The sequence below is a fragment of the Otolemur garnettii genome, unplaced genomic scaffold (genome assembly GCF_000181295.1).
Source record: "Otolemur garnettii isolate 467f Iridium unplaced genomic scaffold, OtoGar3 scaffold00014, whole genome shotgun sequence".
Taxonomy (NCBI): Eukaryota; Metazoa; Chordata; class Mammalia; order Primates; family Galagidae; genus Otolemur; species Otolemur garnettii.
This window is the reverse complement of record NW_003852409.1, coordinates 18238143-18261235: the sequence shown is the minus strand read 5'-3', so window position 1 is coordinate 18261235 and position 23093 is coordinate 18238143. Positions and strand designations below refer to the sequence as shown.

The 23093-nt window shown below is 43.3% G+C and overlaps 1 protein-coding gene across 3 annotated transcripts in view; it reads left to right on the top strand.

Annotated features, from left to right (window-relative positions):
• The window catches only part of TNC (tenascin C), a 95738-nt gene that overhangs the window by 55871 nt on the left and 16774 nt on the right, over positions 1 to 23093 (top strand). For 2 of the 3 annotated variants that reach the window (XM_023510497.1, XM_023510498.1), the window contains exons 14-18: positions 1106 to 1378; positions 3767 to 4039; positions 14211 to 14483; positions 19756 to 19878; positions 21090 to 21233. In XM_023510497.1, the coding sequence (XP_023366265.1) occupies positions 1106 to 1378; positions 3767 to 4039; positions 14211 to 14483; positions 19756 to 19878; positions 21090 to 21233 (1086 nt within the window). Of the gene's footprint in view, positions 1 to 1105; positions 1379 to 3766; positions 4040 to 8217; positions 8494 to 12353; positions 12627 to 14210; positions 14484 to 19755; positions 19879 to 21089; positions 21234 to 23093 lie in introns of all 3 variants that reach the window. The other variant, XM_023510499.1, reaches the window with a different exon arrangement.

Sequence of the window (23093 nt, the reverse complement as noted above, 5' to 3'; positions counted from 1 at the left end):
TACTTCGGACTTAAAAAAGAGTGACCGAGAGACTGCATTTAACCCTGAGAAGCATCCTCCAAAGCAGTGGATTTTTCCATATCCCGAATCCAAACATTCTAAGTCAGCAATAATAACTACATTTTATTTCCTTGCCACGTTGCAAAAAATTTAATAGTAGGCCCTGCTCTGCACCATTTACTGAGCAAAACACCATCACTTTTAATTAGAAGCAGGCATACTCATTTCACACAAGCAGGCTTGCTTTGCAATGCAGCCATCCTTCACTCAGACACAAAACACCAGCAGAAGAAGGAGGGAGGAGAACCAAGCCAAGAATCCAGTATATTACCTTTGATCCTTGAAAGCTTCATACTTGCCCGCCCCTCAGACAGCAACACTGTATAAACCCAGGCTGATAACTTGAGGCCAATGATAAGATGAGCTGTCTAATTTCAAGTAATGAAATGAAGCAGGTAATTCTCTCCCACATGCCTGAGAAATTTCAAGGGGAAATTCCCATACCTACACCTGAGATATTGTGTAAGCTGCCACTTATTGAGTGTTCACTATCTACCAGATACAGTACTAAGAGAGTATTATCATTGAGTATTAGATCTCTCAACCCAGTGAAACGGTACTGTCAGCTCCATTTTAAGGTGAAGAGTGAGGCTCAGAGAGAAATTGAGTGAAATGCCCAAGCCTATGCCCTTGCAAATGCCAGTGTGGGGATTCTGCCTGAGGACCACCTGCCTCCACAGTCTGCACTTTGAACAATTCCACTTCTCTTACTCCAACGCACAGCCCCTCTTTTCCATGTTAACTTTACCTGCCGGCCATGCATGCTCAGAGACCTCCCGGGGGTGTGCATTGGTGCAGATGTGTCTGCCATCCCCAGGATGAATGACTCAGATGTTCCCCCTTTCTGACTATTTCAGCTGCTGAAGACAGCTGTGGCCACAGTACCACTGTTCAACTTGCAACTGCCCAGAGACTAATTACCACCACCACCCTTCCCCCCAAATGTCTCCCTTCTTTCTCTCTTTCCTAGAGTTGGGCTTTGGGATGTTTGGTTTCCTCACTTTTGGTTTGCAGAGCTGACAAAGACCTCTCTGTCCTTCCTCAGAGGAGCTCCCCCAGCTGGGAGATTTAACTGTGACTGAGGTTGGCTGGGATGGCCTCAAACTCAACTGGACCGCACCTGACCAGGCCTATGAGCACTTTGTCATCCAGGTGCAGGAGGCCAACACGCTGGAGGCCAGCCAGAACCTCACGGTGCCCGGCAGCCTCCGGGCAGTGGACATCCCCGGCCTCAAGGCTGCCACCCCTTACAGAGTCTCCATCTATGGGCTGATCCGGGGCTCTAGAACACCAGGGCTCTCTGCTGAGGCCTCCACAGGTACTTCTCTCTTCCAGTGCTTTCTCCCCAAGGTTCCCTGCTCTCTCCCCAAGACACTGTGCAGGGTCAGCTTCTTTCCATGACTCAGTTCTTTCCATGTGACTTTTAGCTGCTGGCCATGCATGCTCAGAGACCTCCCTACGGGCTGTGCCTTTGTCCAGATGCCTTTGCCCTCTCAATGATGAATGATGCAGATGTGGTCCCTTCTGACCTGCAGCTCCCCAGCCTCTCCCACCCATACTTTACCTGACCCGTTCTACCACTGCATCTCTTTAGAACAGTGGTTCTCAACCCTCCTAATGCCACAGTGTATTTTCGTTGTTACAATGGGGTCGCGACCCACAGGTTGAGAACCACTGCTTTAGAATGATGCTTTTTCTTACAGGAATCAACCTGAAAGTTTCAATTCACTTCTCCAGTGCTTGTATGTTGCTAAAAGCCCCCCCTTTCCCATGTGTGAGTTCTGGTGGAGTGTGCACAGATTATTTACTTTAGGGAGTCTTTTGCTAGTTGGCAATTGGTGCTTTTCTATCTCCAAATCCCTCAAGGATATGGCAACTGTGGTTCTTGCATCTAAGAAATGTATCTTTAAAATGCACTGAGTATAATAAGAAAAGCGAATTACCCTCCTCCGGGCAATCCTCTCAGATACTGAGTCATTGTTAGAACATCAAATTAGCAAATAGTTAGGCAAAAAAAAAAAAATAATAATTACACAATTATGACTGGAGACTGTACCGAAGAGAAAACTATTCATTAGGAGAAGTGTACACAGCAGGGTTGGGAACAAGGAATGTCTTAGGATATGAATGTCAAAAAACTGATACACTTTTTGCTCTTGTAAGCAAGAGTTACTCTATGGAGAATTGGCCTATGCATGGCAAACTCCAAGCCCCAGTCCTAGGAGGGTGCATTATAATTTACTCATCACCCAACTTCAGTTACAAGGCTTCGGTATTTCCCCAGGAGCCTGCTGAAGTCAGCAGCCCTCCCCCAGCGCTGTTTTTCATTACTCATCTTTATTCTGTGCCTCGATGGGTTTGAAGCTCAGTAGAGACTGTCTCTTTGTTTTGCATAGGACGCCTCTGCCTCTGTTTATATAATTATTGCAACTGAGCTTTCATGGTATACCTGTAGCTAGTTGCTGCTAGCAAAAGAATAGCTCTTGATTTTAGCCTCAGCCATTTCAGTAACTCTCACTGAAATATATAAACATAAAACACAGGCAGCCACTGCATGAACAGTGATCCTGAAATGCCTAGAAACTGGAGCAGAGGCTGCTGTGAATGTGCCCAAGACTCTTTTATCTGATACCCACCAACCATCTCTTCCCAGGAGGTGGAGAAATCACCCACCACTTCTGATCTTCCCTGCCAATCTTGTGGTTTGGGCATCGTTAGTATTTTTTATATGGGCGTGTGTTTTATTTTTTAATGATAGCAACATTCTTGCATCTGATGAGTTGGAGCAGGGGGAGGAAGGGTCATAGCCCATCTGATCTGTGTCTCAACAGATCTCAGAGCCCAGGAGCCTGCTTCCTTGCTAAAGAAAAAATACTAGCTTTTCAAACTCTCCTGCCTGCCCTCTGCATGTTTTTACTCCTATTGTTCAGAAAAGCACTGGCAGGACCATCTCCAAGACAAAATGTTATTGCTTGGCTGAAAAAGTTGTTTCAACTGCCTGGTCTTGGCTTAGCTCTATTGGCTGGCAATGCAGCACTAGCCCTTTTGGCCCACATAGAAGCAGTTAAGAAGGGATAGGCTATTTTAATAGAATATGGGAATAGCTGGCTGGCCCTTGTCTGAAGTGTGAAGAGAAAATACACTGAGAAACTAATGATTTGTTTTAAGTCAGACAATCAGAAGCCTCAAGATACCACCTTGGGAAAGTAATGGCTTCAGGATTATTTAGCTCTTGTTTGAATAGCTGGGAGCTCACTTAGAGCAAAGAATGTCTGCAAAAAAGTATCCAAGTACTCTTGATCTCCTGAGTGCAATTAAACAGACTGGGAGCTGCCAGGACTCATATCTTTTGACCAATGGCCAGCAACCCTGAGGCGGGGCTCCCAGAGGCATGCAGGCTAATGTGTGCCCTAGTCCCCGCTGACACCCTTCAGCACATCTTCTCAGCCAGGGCCTGATCATGTATGGCAGCTGCCGAGCCGAGAACTCTAACTACCATATCTTCCGCTTTCAATTTTTCTTTTAACAAAACTACTTTTTCTCTCTCATCAGCTCTGACCGGTAACATTGCTTCATTTCGCCGTAACCCTGAACTACCAGATCTCTCTACCCAGCAATGGTTCTACTAACAACTTCAATTCTCAAACACAGACAAATAATTAACTCAAATTTCTTTTTCTTTCTCTTGTACCCCATCCTTTTTCAGCCAAAGAACCTGAAATTGGAAACTTAAATGTTTCTGACATAACTCCTGAGAGCTTCAATCTCTCCTGGACAGCCACCGATGGGACCTTCGAGACCTTTACCATTGAAATTGTTGATTCCAATAGGTTGCTGGAGACAGTAGAATATAATATCTCTGGTGCTGCACGAACGGCCCACATCTCAGGGCTGCCCCCTAGTACTGATTTTATTATCTACCTCTCTGGACTTGCTCCCAGCATCCGGACCAAACCCATCAGTGCCACAGTCACCACAGGTACTTGCGCATTCTGTTTCTAACACTCTCTCTCCACAGTCTCCTTCGCAGGGTGAAGCCACCTCTCTGCCCTGTACACAGCCACAGAAGCACTACCCCTTCCATGATGCTAGTCTGGAGTCCGATTTAACCCAACTCTCTTCCCACAGCAGCCCAAATAATGGATGGCCATAGAGGCACGGGCCTGATTTATCACCAACAAGGACATTTGCAGCATACAATGCAGTAACTAAAAAAGCTACAACAAGGCCAGGAGTGGTGGCTCCTGCCTGTAATCTCAGCACTCTGGGCAGCTGAGGTGGGTGGATTGCTTGAGCTCAGGAGTTCACGACCAGTCTGAGCAAGAGTGAGACTCCATCTTTACTAAAAAAAAAACAAAAAATAGGAAAAACTAGCAGAGCATGGTGGCGCATCCCTGTGGTCCCAGCTACTTAGAAGGCTGAACCTGAGCCCAGGAGTCTGAGGTTGCTGTAAGCTATGACACCATGGCACTCTGGCCTGGGCAAGAGAGTAAGACTCTGTCTCCAAAAAAAAAAAAAAAGCTATAACAAGAGTTATTCTTCACTTGGAGAGATATCTACCTCAGTTAAAGAGGTCTATTTGGTGTGTTATTTTAGTGTCTTTGCCTTCCTAGGGCCTTGGACCACGTAATACACAAATACCCCAATGATGTAGTAATTGTGTTGATGGCGCTATTCTTTTTCCAACTTAGTGAAGAGATAGAGCAGGGGTGACTCAAGAAATGAGGGCAGAAGTTAGCCACACCATTCAGACCACCCCAATTCCATTGATCTAGAAGAAAAGACCAGATCATACCATCTTGCTATTGGAATAGTAAATGGTGGATGGCAAAAATAAAAGTAGAATCATTGTGTTCAGACAAGGAGCTTTAAAATTAAAAAGAGTGAACTAATTTTATTTTAAATGTGTGGTGTCTATGCCCTATGTACCATGCCAGATACTCGCTGCATGCAGCAAAAGAGAATTTCATGTGAATTTGGAAAAGAGAAACTTGTACATTCAAAATAGCATTCTTAGCATATTTTAGACAAGGCCTTCTCTTGACAGGTAAATTAAGACATCACAAACTGGGCAGGGGGGAAGGATATTTGTAGAACAAATAGGAATTTGTCCTTAGAATTCATACACACATACAAAAAAAAAAGATACCCACAGTCTGGGGAATCCAATAATAGAGTTGACATTGGTAGCATCAAAATTGTCTATCATTTAGGTCACCCATGGCTGAGGGCGGGTCTGCCCTCATTCTACACAAAACCACAAATTATTATCAGGGTAGTCCATAGGTAAGGCAGAGGATAGCATTATCTGATTCTCAGCTCAACAAGATTAAAGTATAACAAAACCTACAGGAGAAAATTACTTAACCAAATATATTTGTTTCTTATGACTAAAATTGGTTTTCAACAAAGGACAAGGTCCTTTACTTTTACTAAGGGTAAATTCTAAAATTGTATGGATTTAGCCTTCTGTGTTTTGATGTAGACTCTCTACCAGTGTTTTAAATTGACATGCTTTCACATTTTTTTTCTTCTTGCTTCAGTAGCTGAACCTCTCCTTAGCCACCTCACTGTCTCAAACGTGACTTGGGGCAGTGTGTCCATCTCGTGGATAGCTCAGGAGCCTGCCTTTGATAGCTTTCTTATAGAAGTTAGTAATTCCGATCAACCCCAGGAGACCACGGTGCGCTCTGTGCCTGGGGCATCTCGCAGCTCTGTCATCACCAACCTCAAAGCTTCTTCCAATTACACTGCCCACCTTCATGGGCTGATTGGAGGGCAGCGTGCTCAGACCCTGATGGTCCAGGCAACCACAGGTATTTCTTCACTCTTTACCAAACATCCTCTGAATAGCATTCCGAAAATCACCCACAACCAACTTTTCATCCTCCAAGTTGTTCCAGATCCATCTCAAATTTGATAGAGCCCTCCAAATCAAAGCTTGAAAGCTTAGTGTAAAATAACTCTTACCCCAAATTAAGGAAATTCAGTATCAATCTCTTTTTCCTAAATATCCACTCACATCTGGAGTTGCTTTATTTGTTTACATAGAGTTAACGTGACTTGCTTTGGTTGAATTTCTAAACCATTCTTTCATTTGATCTTGAATAATCCTTTCCAATTCCACCCATTACCATCTGCCTGTGGTCTTTCTAATCAAAGTTTGCCTGTGTTATATTCCAAAAGGTGTGTGCATGTCATTCCTGGCTCCTTGGTTAGAGTGGTCTATGTTGTCTTTCTCTGTACTAGGACTTTAAATAGTGATGCCCTTAGCATGCTGAGAAGAGACCATAAATCACAATCTGAGGAGTGCAGGAGAGGACCCCCATGGTCTCATCTTGTCCTTGAGTTTTCTTTGGATCTTCTATGTACAGATTGCTCTCTTTTGACATCTGCTCTGTCAAGCATGCTTTGTCAACCACTGATATCTATCACAAAACGTCAGAATGTTCTCTCCCACCATCGTCTTGTCAAAATCTTGGTGCATGTGGTAAATACTTGGAGCATTAAATTTTTGAACATGTCTGTCTTCCACGGAATCAGATCGCATGTCAAGAAACTGTTTGAAAAGTTTAGAAATGGTAGGGTAAGATGTCTCTCCCCTACATGGAAGACTGACCATACCCTAACTGCTATTCTCTTTCTGAGTTCTTTCTGGCATCTCACTTTTTTAGCTTGATTGCACCTTCTGAAAAACAGTGGGAGGTAAAGACTCAAGAACTTGAGACTTACTTTGCATGGTCTGGTAGCATGAGAAGGATCCCAACATGCGTCCTTAATTTGGGAGATTGTTTCTCTAGCAAAAGATTGGCAAAGAACAAAGTTCCACTTAGAGGATTTCATCTTTTGTGAGGTTGAGGGAATCTGCCAATGCTGTAGCTGAAAATTATAGCATCATAGCTTCTCAAACTATTTGATAGGTAAGAAATTCCAGGTCAATGATGATGACTTATGCCAGATCCTAGAAACCATATGGCATTGAGTTATGTCATGCAATTGGGAGGTTAAAGTTTATTAAGATAAGCCCTTTCTTTACTTAACATTTTGGAGCTGAAGCAAAAAACTCTTGAGTCCTTGGAAAATACCATATACCTCTTCCTAACCCTGAATCTTGACCCTAATGACTCAACCTTCCAGGACTGTTGCCTCTCCCTGAAATACATCCTGCATTGAATTCATTTTAATATTAGTTTTATTTGGTTAATGAGCATTTAGGAGACCAACCCCATATACATCTCAGCTGAAACTAATAATTTAGGCCCCTTACATTAAACAAGTTGCTGTCATCGCTTACTTTACCACAGTGAAATGATCTATCTTTTCAAATTATCTAAAAAGTAAATTTCCTAACCAGAAAATGCAATGCCAAACTTCACATTTAACTTTTGCATCCACCAGCAATTCTTACATGGAAGCCATTTTCATCTTTGTAATATTTATGGTGAGATACAGATTTTTCTATGGCATATACACTTGGGTTTCTAAACACTACACAGAATTTCTCTTGTGTGGATGTTAGCCTATAATTTGTGCAACCTAAATAGACCAAAAGAAGATTTAATAAGAAAACCCCAACATAGCATTTTCTAAAGTATGTTCAGTGGAGCACCCGCTCCTTGAGATGTTCCAGGAATATGCCTCATATATTATCCATTGATCAATAAGCTTATGAAATGATCGGCGAAACAAAATAAAGTATTTTGATTAATGGAATGTCAGAGCCTATAACATGCTAACTCGCTTTGTGAATCTCTAAGGTGAGATCTCATATTCAAATTCACCATGTGTACTTCATCATAAAGCTGTCTTTTCTTGAAACAACTTATAGGACTTGAGCCCATTGCAATCCTTAAAAAATGTAGCCTTAATGCCTTTCACATTAATCCAATCTACTGCTTTAATGGCTTGTCCACTTTTGTTCATACACGACTAGCAAACAGCCATGTCTATACCTTAAGGAATATAAATCCATGCCCACAATATATCCCCTATCACCATAATCAATGCAGGTGTCAACATAGCCTATTATAATACCTTTTCTGCCAATATTTGGAGATACTGATGCTTTCATGTTCTATGGCTACATTCGGGAGAAACCAACTGTCTCCTCTAACAATGTTTCTCTCTTTCTCTCTGCCCATGTTCCTTTTCCTTCAGAGCCAGAGCCACAGCTGGGCACGCTAATCCTTAGCAATATTACTCCCGACAGCTTCAACGTGTCCTGGACCACTGGAGCTGGGCTTTTTGCAAAGATTGTTATCAATGTGAGCAATGCTCACTCGCTGCATGAGTCCCAGCAATTCACAGTCTCAGGAGATGCACAGCAAGCTCACATCACGGGCTTGGTGGAGAACACTGGCTATGACGTTAGTGTGGCAGGGACCACCTGGGCGGGGGACCCCAGCAGGCCCCTCACTGCCTTTGTTGTTACAGGTACTCACTCAGAGGTTCTCACTTGCCTGTTGAAAATTCTAACAGGTAGATGGGGGGAAAGGTGATAGTCTAAAGGAAAATTCAACCCCACATACAGTCTTCATTCTCAATGTAAACTTCTTTATTTTAATTTTTAATTGACAAATTATAACTGCATGTATTTATGGGGTACAATGTGATGTTTGGATATGTGTATACGTTGTGGAATGATTACATCAAGCTAATCAACATGTCAATAACCTCACCTACATATCATTTTATTTTTTTGTGGTGAGAACATTTAAAATCTACTCTTTTACAATATACAGTATGTTTTTATTAACTGTATTCACCATGCTGTGAAATAGATCACTAGAACATATTCCTCTGATTGAACTTCGTATTCTCTGACCAACATCTTCCCTTTCTTCTTTTTTCCCGACTCCACTCCCTGGTAACCAACATTCTACTCTCTACTCTTGTGAGTTTAACTTGTTTATATTACACACATTTGTAAGATCATGCAGTATTTCTCTTTCTGTGTCTGGTCTATTTCACTTCAAATAACCTCCCCAATTCACTGACACTGTCAGAAATGACAGAATTTCCTTTCTGTAAAAGCATCTATAGTATTTCATTGTACATATAGACCACATTTTCTTTACCCATTCATGCACTGATGGACACATAGGTTATAATACAGCATTATTCACAATCGCCAAGATAACTTGTGTAAAGGACTAAGGGAAGAGAAGGCAGATGGTATTGCCAAGGAGAGGTCATTCCCAGCCTCTCTGGGGAAGAAAAGACCATGCTTTCAACTGTTGTGTAAAGTTTTCAGGCATATTTATGCTGTTTTATAGACTGTCTCATCCACAATTTAGAGATTCTGGCTACAAAGTGAATTCTAAGTTAGTAAAAACTTAGACAAGAGGTCTGCCCCTAAATCATGTTAAGTGAGACACTAGTAAGGCATTCGCAAACTACCTATCCCAGAAGTATAATAACATTTTTCCTTAAAGAATAATTCTTCCCTTAACTGACAACAGATTGACCGACCGTGGCTCAGTCTACAACAGCAGGTACATTCCGAGTTTAATTAAGCTTTACCCATTCATTAAACTTGGCTTATAACTTCTCTTTAAATTATATTTTTAAAAAAGTTTTTTTATATCTTTTCCTGATATCATTCTGTCAATGACAAAGGTTAAAAGTGGTATCAATTTACTAAATTTCTAGCCCCCAAAGCCTCAGAAAACCCTTAGAAGTCTCTCGGCTTCCATTAATGATAATTTTTCAGGAGACAGACTTTGATTTTTCATATTAAACAAATCTCTCCCAGGATCTAAGTTGTTATGATTATGTTAATAAGTACAGTGAAATATTTAATTGGAGATAATATGGCGTTCTGGAAGAGTGAGGATTAGAGATCCAGCCTGTGTGGTTTCTAAACCTCTCCCACAGCCTTTTAGCTACAGTGACCTTGGCAGGTTCATAATGTGTTTGAACCCTAATTTCTTTATGTGTGGGGAAGGATGCCCACAGGTACCTTTGGCAGCTTTGTCTCGGGGATCAAGTAGATATGGGGAAACTGAACCTCCTGGCATACAGTCAAGGAAGTTCACTGTCTCCCAACAGTGTAAGGCAGGTGGTGGTCTTAAAAATCGCAACAAACCTAAAGGGACACAACAGACCTGTGCAGGCACGACTTCCCTTGTATTTTTAAAAGGGCATTGGCTGCGTTTTAATGTAAATTGAAAATGAGTATTTTTTCCTACCCGGTATCCAATGTGAATCAAATCATTCAAATCAGTCTTTAAATACAGAGCAGGTATAATATCCTCTGCCAGGACAGTGGGGAGGAGCAGGTATGAGATGAGACTGTTACTGCCCAGGAGGGGAGGAATGGCTGCAGGTCCCATCAGGTCCTTGCTTGCAGGACCTCCCACAGAGCAGAGAGAAGAAAGGAAAGCTGAGAGAGCTGGTCTTGAGAATCCTAGATCCAGTTACAGCATTGTCTCAACTAATCCATGATATGAAAAGATGCTGTGTATTAAAAGAAGCACATTAGAAAAGAAAAAAAAAAGAAAGAAAGAAACAGGAGGGACTCTTAAATAACAGCCCTTCATTGACTAATTAGCCCGAAGGTCCTCACTTTCATTGGAATTCATTGCTTTGATGGCAGGGGGTGTAAAGAGGCCAGCTATCAAAGAGAGACGCCAGTTACCTAAACAAAACCCAGCAACAGAATTTGAGACCCTTATCTTGCCCAGAGCAAGAAGACTGTTTGCACAGTAGAAGCAATTTCATCTTTTGCCTTTGATAGAGTTATGATTCTTTGGAGATCTTTACATGGGGAAAAAATGCCTCAAAATAAACATCAAGTGTTTCAAAGTAAGTACAGGAAGTCTAAGTCACAGCAAAATCTGAGTCTCTGTTTAGGGGATGAGAACATTCATTCCCTTATTCATTCAGTCACCAAACGCTTCTTTGTAAAATGTTTTTTTTTTTCTTTACATCTCATGGATTAGACCCTGGGCATTAGTGCAAGGTCATTTATCTCTTTGAAAGTTTCCATTTAGCTGTAATGGAAAAGAGGGCTCTAAAGTAGATGCAGCTACTTTGGAAATCCCATCCCCTTTCTCTTTCTGCTAAAAAACAAATACATTCACCACTACTGTGGGTTTTTATTAACTAGAGAGGAGGGGCTGGACCTTCTCCACTGAGCCTGCTTATGCCTCAGGACTCACCAGCACTGATGGGGTTTACTAATTAGATGTTGGCTTTGGGCATGGAAAGAACATGGATCTTGGAGCTGGAGGACCCGTTAGATCCCACCTTAGCCACCTAGTGGGTGTGTGATCTTGGATAAATCCTTGATCTCTCTGATTCCTTTGCTGCCTTGGGTACCAGAGGGAGATAGCATTATCTACCTAAAACAGTGGTTCTCCACCTTCCTAATGCCGTGATCCTTTAATGCAGTTCCTATGGGTCGCGACTCACAGGTGCAGAATTGCTGAACAGTCTCATTGGATTTAATAGGATGCTAGGTGAAGCAATGTCAACTGGGAAATACTGACAGATAAGTAACTGATAGAAGCTCATCCCTGGGAATCCTGATGTGTAAGCAGGCCCCTTGGCACCTGAGAAATCAGAGTGCCTGGGACACAGTTGTTTGGTGAATGAATGAACAAAGGATGATGACAGAGCAAGATGTCCTTGTTTTCTAACTTAAGCCGGGAAAATAAACAGCAAACAATTTAGCAAATCTTAGAATTCCACACTGTGCCATAACCATAAATTGTTAATTTTGACACATGAAAATAATCTCACCTCTTCCCTTTGTAATGATTTCTGAGGATGTGTCATTGAATGCACTAATCAACTTGGCTCACAAATGTAAACTGGAAGTAGAATAGAAACACGAAATATATCCAAGTGCAAGTATACTTGCAAAAAAAAAAAAAAAAGGCTGACTTGCTTTAAGACCAGAATGCAGTGCCAAGTAGAGGAAGGGGTCTGAGGCCAATACCATAGATCCCATCTGAATGGAGAATGTGTGGCCCTTGAGGAAAACCAAGCAAAAAATCCTTGCCCAATCACATTCTAGCTCATGACATCAGCCACCTCAAACAACCTCTGTGAAACTCAACTTTCTCACCTGTACAAAGGGAATAACACCTACCCCACAGGCTTATTACAAGAATGACACAAAATAACACCATCTGACGCTGATAAGCTCTTACTAAACTTTTCATTCTCTGAGCATATAACACATTGGGTGGTTGGCTGGGTACCTAGCTGTGTTCTTGGAAACTCGTGCTATCCCGACAGAGTCAGTGCTGCTAATCTGAGTTATTTTCACTCCTCCCTTCTTTCAGAGGCCCTGCCCTTTCTGGAAAACCTAACCATTTCCGACATTAATCCCTACGGGTTCACAGTTTCCTGGATGGCATCGGAGAATGCCTTTGACAGCTTTCTAGTAACGGTGGTGGATTCTGGGAAGCTGCTGGACCCCCAAGAATTCACACTTTCAGGAACCCAGAGGAAGCTGGAGCTTAGAGGCCTCATAACCGGCATTGGCTATGAGGTCATGGTCTCTGGCTTCACCCAGGGGCACCAAACCAAGCCCTTGAGGGCTGAAATTGTTACAGGTATTTCAAGTGAGCCACTGTCTCCTCTTCCCGGTTCCTTTCCGTGTCATGTGTCTACCGAATCACTGTGATTTTAACATCCTTGTTCACATGCCCGACTTAATCTGCAGATGTGGCCTGATCTTTCGTGTCCTCCCCACACCCTCCCTTGTCTTATACATGTAATGAGCACTCTCTCCTCCCACCCTAGAAATGAGAAGGTCGAAATGTTTCTACTTCATGTCCCAAACCCAAATCTTACCGCGTCTTGCCCGTAGAGCGCGTCTGCTCCCTCCGTATCATCTTCCCTCGCGTTCATCCTGGCTGGTGCCCAGCTACATTTCAGCCTTCTCAAAAGAAATATACCAATAGGTATATTTTGAAAATGTATTTAAATTCATTGTCACCACGAAGTCTCAGTCATGATCTTAACAAATTTATCCTGTGGGCTTGTCCTTGGAAAACCAAATGTGAACTTCTTCCATCCGTAATCACTAATACCAGAAAGGTTCTTCAACAGTGACTACTAAATCCATAATGTTCTCAAGGCCAATAATTCCTCCAGAAATATAACATTTAACAATGTTAACAGTCAAAAATCTGTGTTTCCCAAAGTCTTTTTTACAGATGACTAGCTCCATAGAATATTCAAAGTACTGCTATTGGGGAGGAAATTCCCTGTTCCAATAACTTTGGAAACGTTGTCAAGTCAAAGTTAAACAGGGTCCTTAAACCACAGGGCTTTTCAGAACATCCTAATGTGCTCTGTGTGTCTCCAAGAGGGACTCACCCAGGCACTATTTCCCAAATTTATTTGACAGCAGGTACCTTTTAGCAAAGAGGAGCAAACGAGAGTAGTTTGCTTTGAGGACACTTTGGGAAACTCAGCTCTAAATTCACCTTGACACTGAGTTTTGTCTAGGTAAGAAAATCTGAGATGAAACCCTGGGTCCCGAGTATACAGGACAAGAATTTGCAAGCCTCGGTTCTGTGAACCGAACACACCTAATGGTTAAAATAGCAAGAAAAGAAAGTCGAACAAGAAAGAAAATCAAGGGTTAGGAGCTTTCTGTAGTACAACAGCTCTATGAACAAAGCAAAAGGACGTTAACATTTGAAAAGCCATTTTGCTCAGACTAGAGGGAAATGGAAGCAGCAGTCTCACCATGGCAGCACTGCAGATCCTTAATGCTGGTTTATTTGTCTTTTCAAAAAGAAAAGGAAAAGGTCATGCAGAGGATGGGCTCGCAGCCACTGGAAGACAGAGAGCAAGGGTAAACAAGTTACTGGCTTTGAACTTATTTTATACTACAGGGGAGGGGCCAGTGCTGAGTCCAGATGTGGATTTATGGAATTGCTTTTAGACAAAACTCACATAAGCAAGCCTATGCTTTGCTTGTATGACTGTGTCAGCTCCATCTTTCCCCGCTCCCAGCCCTGCTAGACTTGTTAATGTGGAATGGTTTTATTCCGTCTCTCAGGATACCTCTGTCTCTGAACGCCGGGGCATCACTGCACACTGATACCCCCACTGGAGAGCAGATTGCGTGGACTGGTAAATGACGTTCTTTTTCCTCCTTCTCCCACCGTTTTCTCCCTCTCTAGAAGCAGAACCGGAAGTTGACAACCTTCTGGTTTCAGACGCCATGCCAGACGGTTTCCGTCTGTCCTGGACAGCTGATGAAGGGGTCTTCGACAGTTTTGTTCTCAAAATCAGAGATACCAAAAAGCAGTCTGAGCCACTGGAAATAACCCTTCCTGCCCCCGAACGTACCAGGGACATAACAGGTCTCAGAGAGGCTACTGAATACGAAATTGAACTCTATGGAATAAGCAATGGAAGGCGATCCCAGCCGATCAGTGCCATAGCAACCACAGGTACCGTAAATTAACAGGAGAGAACATAGGAAAGTTAGGACTTAGGGGTCTTCACCTCACAGGGCTGGGTAATCACAAGAGCTTCGGATTGAAGCAAACTGACATCCAGATCCCAGGTTGTTTAGTTACAGAATGTGTTACCTTGACAGTTTGGCTAAGTCCTTCTGCAGAGAGACTATGATGCCATCTCCTTAACAAGATCATGGGGATTAAATGAGGTGATTTGTGTAAAGCCTGTAGCAGAGCGTCTGGCACATAGCAAGGGCTCGGTAAGTGACAGCTCTTTGTCATCGTGCATCATCATTACAGTTGTCACATTTTTTTAAATTCCAGAGACTCTTTACCTGTTATCTCATCGCATATTTTGTCCAGAGAAATGCTTGCTTGTTCTTGGGTCAAGTGTTGACGTTACACTCGGCAGGGTGATAATAAAGAAATGGCATTTTTACCTACGAAGAGTAAGATTTGTAAAATGTCACATTTGAATAATCAGTCTGGAGGCCAGCAAGGAAAAGGGAGGGAGGTGGCAGTTACTCTTGCCGAAGCTGGCTGAGTTTACTTCAGATTCACATCTCAAAAAGGCTCGTAGGAGGACAAATAAAAAACTTTTGCATATGAGCTGTTTCAAGGAGAAAAAAATACGGTGAATGACATGACTCTTTATGTTAATAATACTGGGAGGAATATGGCTCTTTAAAGTAACAAGGAAAGACCTAGGAGTCAGGTGAGTTCCCGCACACAGTTGAGGAGAGGCAGAAACACAGAGAGCGCTGAGACCCCTGCTTCAAAGAGGAAGCAAAGGAAAGAATCACATCCCCAGGGAGAGAGAAAATCAGCCTGAGAAATGAAGCATCTCAGCTTTTTCTGTTTGTACATAAAGAATCAGAGGCCCAGAAAGGTGAAGTGATTTGCCTAAGGTAACACAGGAGATTGGGAGTAAAGCCCGAATGGCCAACTTATTTCAGTACTGTTAAATCTGAGCAGGCTGGATGACATATCAGTACACGCTCGTCATCCCTGACAGGCCGAGGGCATCACACCAACCGGAGCCTTCTCCTCTTTGTCCAAAGATAGGTATTTTATTATGCATCAGTTTCAGGACTTAATTAATAAGCTATAAGAAAGCTCCCGCAGAAAGCAGAATCAGTAATTGTAGACATGGAGCAAATGCTGGGTTCTGGGCAGCAAGTTAGTGAGGGGGAAAACCCTGTTCCTTACTAACCCAAACAGCCTCTCCCGGGATGCAGGTCTGCGCCTCCTCTCCCCATGGCTTCCCATAAAACGACTCCAGATCAGAGGCAGGGCCTGATTTTGACCTTGCTTTATAAACACTGCTCTTCAAAGTTTACCTCTGATCATTGATTTTGTTTAGCTGATCTTTTTTTCTAGAAGTCTTGTAGTGTTAAAGAAAAAAGAGAATGAATAATCATGAGCTGAGTTTTTTGCTTTTTTTTCTAAGAACAAAAGGCAGATCCTGTTCTTTCGCCCTGTCTTTGATTTCCTTCTCCAGGGATTTGTATTTCACAGCTAAAAAGGGAGTGGGAGAAAGAGAGAGAGAAAGGGGGGAAGAGAGAGAGAGAGAAGGAAGAAGAGGGGGAGAAGGAAAGAGAAAAGGGAGAGACAGCCCTGATGGGCACCGCAGGCCTGTGCTTTAAGACGAGGAGAGGACAGAACAGGGGTGAGGGGCTGTGTCGCCGAGTGGTTAATTTAAGCCAGTGACCTCAAGACCGATTCCTTGGTACCAGCTATATGACCTTGGGCAAGTCTCCTGTCCTCTTTGAGCCTCAACTCTCTCATCTGCAAAACAGAATTTAACTCAAAGGTCAGCCACGAGGTTAAAATAAGATCATGAATGTAGAGTATTTAGCAGAATTTCCTTGCCCTCAGTAACGATATCAGCCATGTTTGTTTGGTGGTTTCCTGCAAACTCTATTTGTAATGGGTTACCTGGTTCAAAATTTAAAAATTAAAAAGGATGTACAGTGAAACCTGTATTTTCCCGGATCCCTGCCTTCCAGTTGCTCTATCTGGAGGCAACCAATATCACCAGCTCCTTGTATGTCCTTCCAGAAATATACAAATAGTTAAAATTAGGCATAGATTGACATTCTTTTTTGCTGTTTTGGGGAGAAGCACAATGTTTAACATGCTACCCACTTTGTGAGCTTTGGTGTGTATGTATGTGTGCTTTTCTTACTTATTAATAGATTTTGAAGATAATCCCTTGTATATTATCTACTTAACTAGTTCCCTGATGATGGATACTTAGGTTATTACTTTTATTATTTCTTTGTCTGATAATCCCTGCACTAGCAACGGCTTCTTGTCCCCTCTGTAGTTTGAGCTACTTTCTTGTAATATTCTTGTTCCCCCTTAGAAAGGTCAAGAGTTTCTAGGAGTTACTTTTGCCTCCAAGAAGTTAAATGTAAATATGTCTGAGGGTCCACAGAATGAGCAGAAAATAGGGAAGAAACCCCAGGCACTGAGTCAGATGACTTTGTCATTTTCTTCTGGAGGATCCTGTAGCCCACCTTGGGATCTCAAAGTGAGGGTGCAGAAATGTTTCCTTAACCTGTCCCTATCATCATCACCCCCATACATACACTCCTGGTAATCTTTCCCTCCCCCATCACCAATAGGATAATCAATCCTAACTCCTAGAACATACCCCCAACTCCCACCTGTCCCATCTGTCCCAGCCAGGCTGCCTCGTTCTTAACTTTTTGGCTTAGTTCCAGTTCAGCTGACCTTGGAGTCATGCACCACAGAGTTGCAATGACTTGAACCTGGGGCCCTAGATCAGAGGGTCTATGGAAATACATGCTGGGCAATGCCCCTTCCCTATGATGCAGGCTCTTTGTGCTCAGCACCTGTGACTCTGACTCACAAAAAGTATAAAGATGGTAACTATTGATTACAGAGTATGTATTCCATGCCACATGTGGCAGGGCAACTGACACACTTTGACCTCACTGAATCTTGATGACATAGCTCGCCAAGTGAGTGCTACATTCAGCCCCATTGTACAGATATGAAAACTGAGACCCAAAAAACTAAGGTCTTTGTAGCTAGTAAAGCCAGCGTAGAATTCAATCCCACGCTAGTTCAACTCCAGAATCCTCGCTCTTAAGCCCCACTTCCCATAGCACGTGTCCCCTTAGTTTGGCATAGGACTTGACATATTAAGTGTTCAATAAACATGTTTACGGATAAATACCTTTGTTAAAACCATTGTCAATGGACACACAATGAAAGGCATTTGTTCCAGAATTGGGGAGGCAACATTTTATGCAGAGAACAGACAGAAGCCCTCTCTTCAAACTCCTTGACAGTTTTCTAGCAATTCCAAATATGTCCCTAATGGAGTTGTTTTTGAAAACCAGCAGAGTGCTTTTGGAAAGCGAGACAAGAGGCATTACCTTGGGTGGGTTTCTCCAACTTTCCGATAGGCGTGATTCAGTAGTTCTGTGCACAGCTACATGCTGTACGGCTGGAGACTCAGGAGCCCTATTTATGACAGAAGAAGACATCGTAGAATAACAAATAGGCTTCCACACACAAGGAAGGTCTGTTGTCCAAAAATAGCACACCCACTGACCCTGGCATGGCACTGCCGATGTGCCACTCCCTAGGGTAATGCATGGCTGTCTTCCCACTGCCACTTTTGAAGCACGTCCCCCAGGAGCAAGTGGTGGAGGAGACTCCTAATTCTTATGGTGCACAAGACAGGGCAGATATTATTCCCATTTTTCAGATGAGAAAACTATGACCTGGAGAGGAAGACTTTGGCCATAATGTACACTTTCTAAAACGCATTGATGTACCTCAATAAGACTCTCGGCCAGAGCCAAACCCAGAGAGGACCAGGCTGGTAAAGGGAGATGCCCAGTGCCTAAATTGATACCTCACTGGGGTTTCTGTCTCTGTTGGGGTTCATCTAGATCTTTCCCAGGAGTCACTTTAAAATCCAAAGTGGCCCATGGAGGAAAGAATCACCGGGGAAAGAAAATACAGAAAGGGTCATCATACATACTGAATTCTTCCCGTGTGCCAGACGCCATGCTGGGGGGTTATATTGTTATCTGTGCTAATCCTTAAAGCCCTCATGTGGGGGTTATCACTTTTCTCACTGGACAGACAGGGCAACTGAGGCTCGTAGAAGTGAAAGGACCTTCGCCTGGTCACCCAGCTCAATGGTATTTTGTCCAGACTCCAGAGACCCTGTGGTTTCCTTTCACGGACAGGGCAAAAACTCAGGCAGCCACAGAGTCTGGGGGTGGATGCCAAGTCACTGAAGGATGCTGTGGGAGGATAGATCTTGGATGAGAAGAAGAGAGAAAAATGAGAATTTAAAAAAAAAAAAACACACACACCTCACCAAAGTTCTGTGGGTTTCAGGACTTAATGATCACTGTGGGTTGGAGAGGGGGGAAGATGAGGAAATGAGCTCCCTAGAGCCTGGAAATTATTTTCTGGATTCTCTGGTTAAGCATGGTCAGCTAAAGAGGGCACAGATAGAAGCCAAAACATACACCCGAAACTCCAAAGGAATCTGGGTTCTGGAGGGGTGGAAAGTATTTAGGAAGCAGAAACTTCCCCCAGGCACGGCTTTCCCCGCACGTAGACCCAGTGTCCAGTGGGCGTTTGCTCTGCTGATGGCCTGAGGTTGTTCCCCCAGGCTTTGGGCTCCTTCCGGTTCTAGGAGTGGGTTGGTCCAGGTCCGTTTTCATGTGAACATTATTTCCAGGATCCTGGGCTGTGCTTAGCCCTGCTGCCTAGTCCTGGGACCCAGGAAGGTCGCATCACGAGAATGTTCATTGGATAAAGGAGCCTCAGTTTAGTCCTCTGTAAAATGGCTGCGACCACAGCCATTCTTCCCGGGGGTCGCTACATGAGGATTAAGCCTAATAAACTGCAAAGAACTCTGCAGTCCTTACATTGTACGGTTATTTAATAAGAGGGACTAGAAAGCAAAGATTTGAAAAATGCTAAAAAATCAAAAATATTAAAGTGGGATGTATTCCAATCTGTGAAACCAGTCTCCCTCGATTCATTAGAAATCAGCTGTGGTGCTAACATTTCTGTACCTGAAATTTAAGAACAGTTGTGTCTGTTGAGTCCTAACTGGAATACAGGTCACCACATTCTCCAACCCAAAGACTTTGCTCAGATGCAAACCCAGGCACTGGGTGTTCCTAGGTTAGGAATTTAGGGAGAACCAAACAAGATACTTACCTGTTTCTGGATTTCTCTTATGTTTTCTTCTTGACAGCAATGGGCTCCCCAAAGGAAATCATGTTCTCAGACATCACTGAAAACGCAGCCACTGTCAGCTGGGTGGCACCCCCGGTGCAGGTGGAGAACTTCCGGGTTACCTTTGTGCCCATCACAGGAGGTAGGAGACTCGGAGAGGGGAGGGAGAGGAGGAGTGTGGGCGGTCTGGATGGAATCGTGAAAGAGACCCTGATAACTCTCAGCCCCCCAAACAACCACCTCCTTATTTTGAAGACCATCGAATATAACCCTATTCACAAAGTGCTCTAAGATCCTTAGGAGAAACATGACGGGTCACTTTTAAAAGACCCTTTTTAACCTTGAAATTGTAGAATTCTGTGAGAAATAAATCTCCGAGATTGTTGGCTGACAAGGACAAAAGACCCTAATCACGCTGGCCCTTCTTTTTTTTTTTTTTTTCTCTGAGCACACGTGGGTGAAAAGCCAGTCTTGTATATAGGTGAAGGTTTACCTTCAAGTGCCAGATCTGACCGTCTCCGGAGCTGTGACTTAGCGGATTTGTGACCTTAGATGAAAGCACATAGGCTATACTAGAGACCATAGGGAGGAAATATCCTGAAAGGTGTCTAAAGACATTCTGGTAGGTAGTGAGACACCTGTCACTGGAGGCGTGTGAAGGGAAGATGGTTGATAACCCCTCACGGTTATAGCACAGCTGTGCCATCTCTGTGGGGACTTTGATCATCTGATGTACAAACCCTTCACTAGCCCCCACATTCTAAGATAGAAGTCCTGGACTTTTTTTTTTTTTGCAGTTTTTGGCTGGGGGTGGGTTTGAACCCCCCACCTCCAGTATATGGGGCTGGCACCCTACTCCTTTGAGCACAGGCACTGCCCAGAAGTCTAGGAATAAATAGATCAGCACAAACTTGATTATAACCCTCTTATTTAACATCTTAAGTAGAATTTCTGGTAATAAGGGAGTCTATATCACTGGCAAAACAATAAGTTATATAGATCAGATATATATTATTCCATGTTGTTTGTGGAGAAAAAAAATAAAAGGAAATAAAATTTGCACAACATACCAGCTCTCTACAGAGCAGAAACTTGCCATTTTTAGTATGTTGTGACTTCATGTTTTTTCCTCTCCTGGCTTGGTTTTTGGCATCTGCGCCAATGGAAAAAGCAGTATACGCAAACCAAGGCCTCTTCCCTTACACCGGAGGGTAGCAGCAAATGAGAAATCAAGACAGTGGCACTGGCTGAAGATACAGTTTCATTTCCAAATCAGACATGCCCGATGGCGGTGAGTGATGCATAAGCCTCAGTGAGGCTCACCTTTCCTGGTCCTGCTTTACTGTGTTCCAGGCACCCCCTCAGTGGTAACTGTGGATGGAACCAAGACACAGACCAGGCTGGTGAAGCTCATCCCTGGGGTGGAATACTTTGTCAACGTCATTGCCATGAAGGGCTTTGAGGAAAGCGAACCTGTCTCAGGGTTGCTCACCACAGGTGTGTTGGCTTTCGGCGTTTGTTTTGCAGAGATCGTTTGGGCACGCTGCAATATTTCTCATCTTCAGCTTTACGGCTCATGACTCACCAGCTGGGAAAACGAAAAGGTTTTATTTATTAAATCCTAGTGGAAAGTGACCTGGATCTAGAGTCCCAGAGGTCTCGTTGCTGGCGCACCTCCAGACTCTGGAGCTGGGTAACCTTAGTTGCATCCTTTAACCTCTTCGGGCCTCCATCTCTTGGGCTATTATGGAAGAAAGAGTCCAAGTCCTAGAGACATGCTGACCTTGATTGAAACCCAGTTAGTTGACCTACCAGTTCATTTCTCTGGGGTCGAGTGTCCCTCTCTGTCACTGTAGAGCACAGTGAGCACAATTCTGCTTCCCTCAAAGGATGAAGGACCACATGAAACTGTATGTGCAAAGCATCTGTCAATGTAAATGACCATACACATTAGTCACAGCTCCTATTGCCCAGAACAGCAGTTCTCAACCTGTGGATCTAGACCCCTATGGGGGTCGAACAACCCTTTCATAGGGATCGCCAAGGACCACCCTGCATAGCAGATATTTACATTATGATTCATAACAGTAGCAAAATTACAGTTACAAAGTAGCAACAAAAATAATGTTATGGTTGGGGGGGTCACCACAACATGAAGGACTGTATTAAAGGGTCGCAGCATTAGGAAGGTTGAGAACCACTGGCCTAGAACCATAGTGAGGATCACTCCAAGGAGGTGCTGCAGGCATGAAGTTGTGACAGCTGCAAAATGACTAGTCTCTGTGTGGTGGCTACTAAACCCTTTGCATTTACTCTCCACAGCTGTTATCATCCCCATTTTACAGAGGATGCAACTGAGGCTGGGGAAATTAAATACCCCAGCCAAAGCCACAGGCTTAGTAAATGCAGAAACCAAATTTGAACATAGGTCAGTCTGCCTCCAAACCCTGTATTCTTCTGAAATAAAGGGCTATTTTCCTATTCTAACCTGATTTGCACAATACACTGTAAAGAGGAAGAAATAATGAACCGCATTGAAGGAGAATGAAGTGGGAAATCTCTCTTCAGACAGCCATGTCTCTAAACAATTTATCCTTTGATATGTGAGTAATTATCCAGTCCAGTTCATTAAGGGATACAAAGAATGGGCCTCATAAGAAATTTTTAAAATATCCTCCTCGCCTAAAAGAATTGATAATATGTGATTAAAGCATCCCATCTGATCCTGGAGTCTTGTCCACCCTGCCTCAGAGGCCCTTATTTCCCCAAAGAAATCTTTCATCACTGGATTCTCCAGCAACGGGTCAGAAAAGCTGGATGTGGTTCCGCCCAGGCCCATTGTCCTCACCAGTTAAAGGAGATTCTGTACACGCAGAATGGACGATGTGGGCTCGCTAGATTGCTCTGCCACACCCTGACTCTCAGGCCAGCTATTCTCATTTCTTGAGGCTCAGGTGTCTCATCTGAGAAATGAGCTGAGGACGGCTGCCTTCCATCTTCCTGGGGCTGTCAAGGGATTGATTGAATAGTAGGGGCAAATCGTCCTATTTGCAGTAGCCTCTAAGAGAGGGATGTCGGGTACGGAAGCAGTCAGTTAAAAGAGGCCAGGGAGAAATGCCCTCTGATTATCCATCCTTTTGCAGTACAAGTCATGTAAAAATCATACCTAACACAAAAAATTGTCATACCTAAGACTCCAAATAACTTTAATAGCCATGTTAATAACCACTGCAATTATTAACAGCTTCCCCTAGCACACTGTACATATATTATTTAGTCAATATTTATAGTAGCCTACCCTTTGATGGCTAAAGAAAGTCAGGTTTGGAGAAGAGAAATGACTTTCTTCAGGGCACA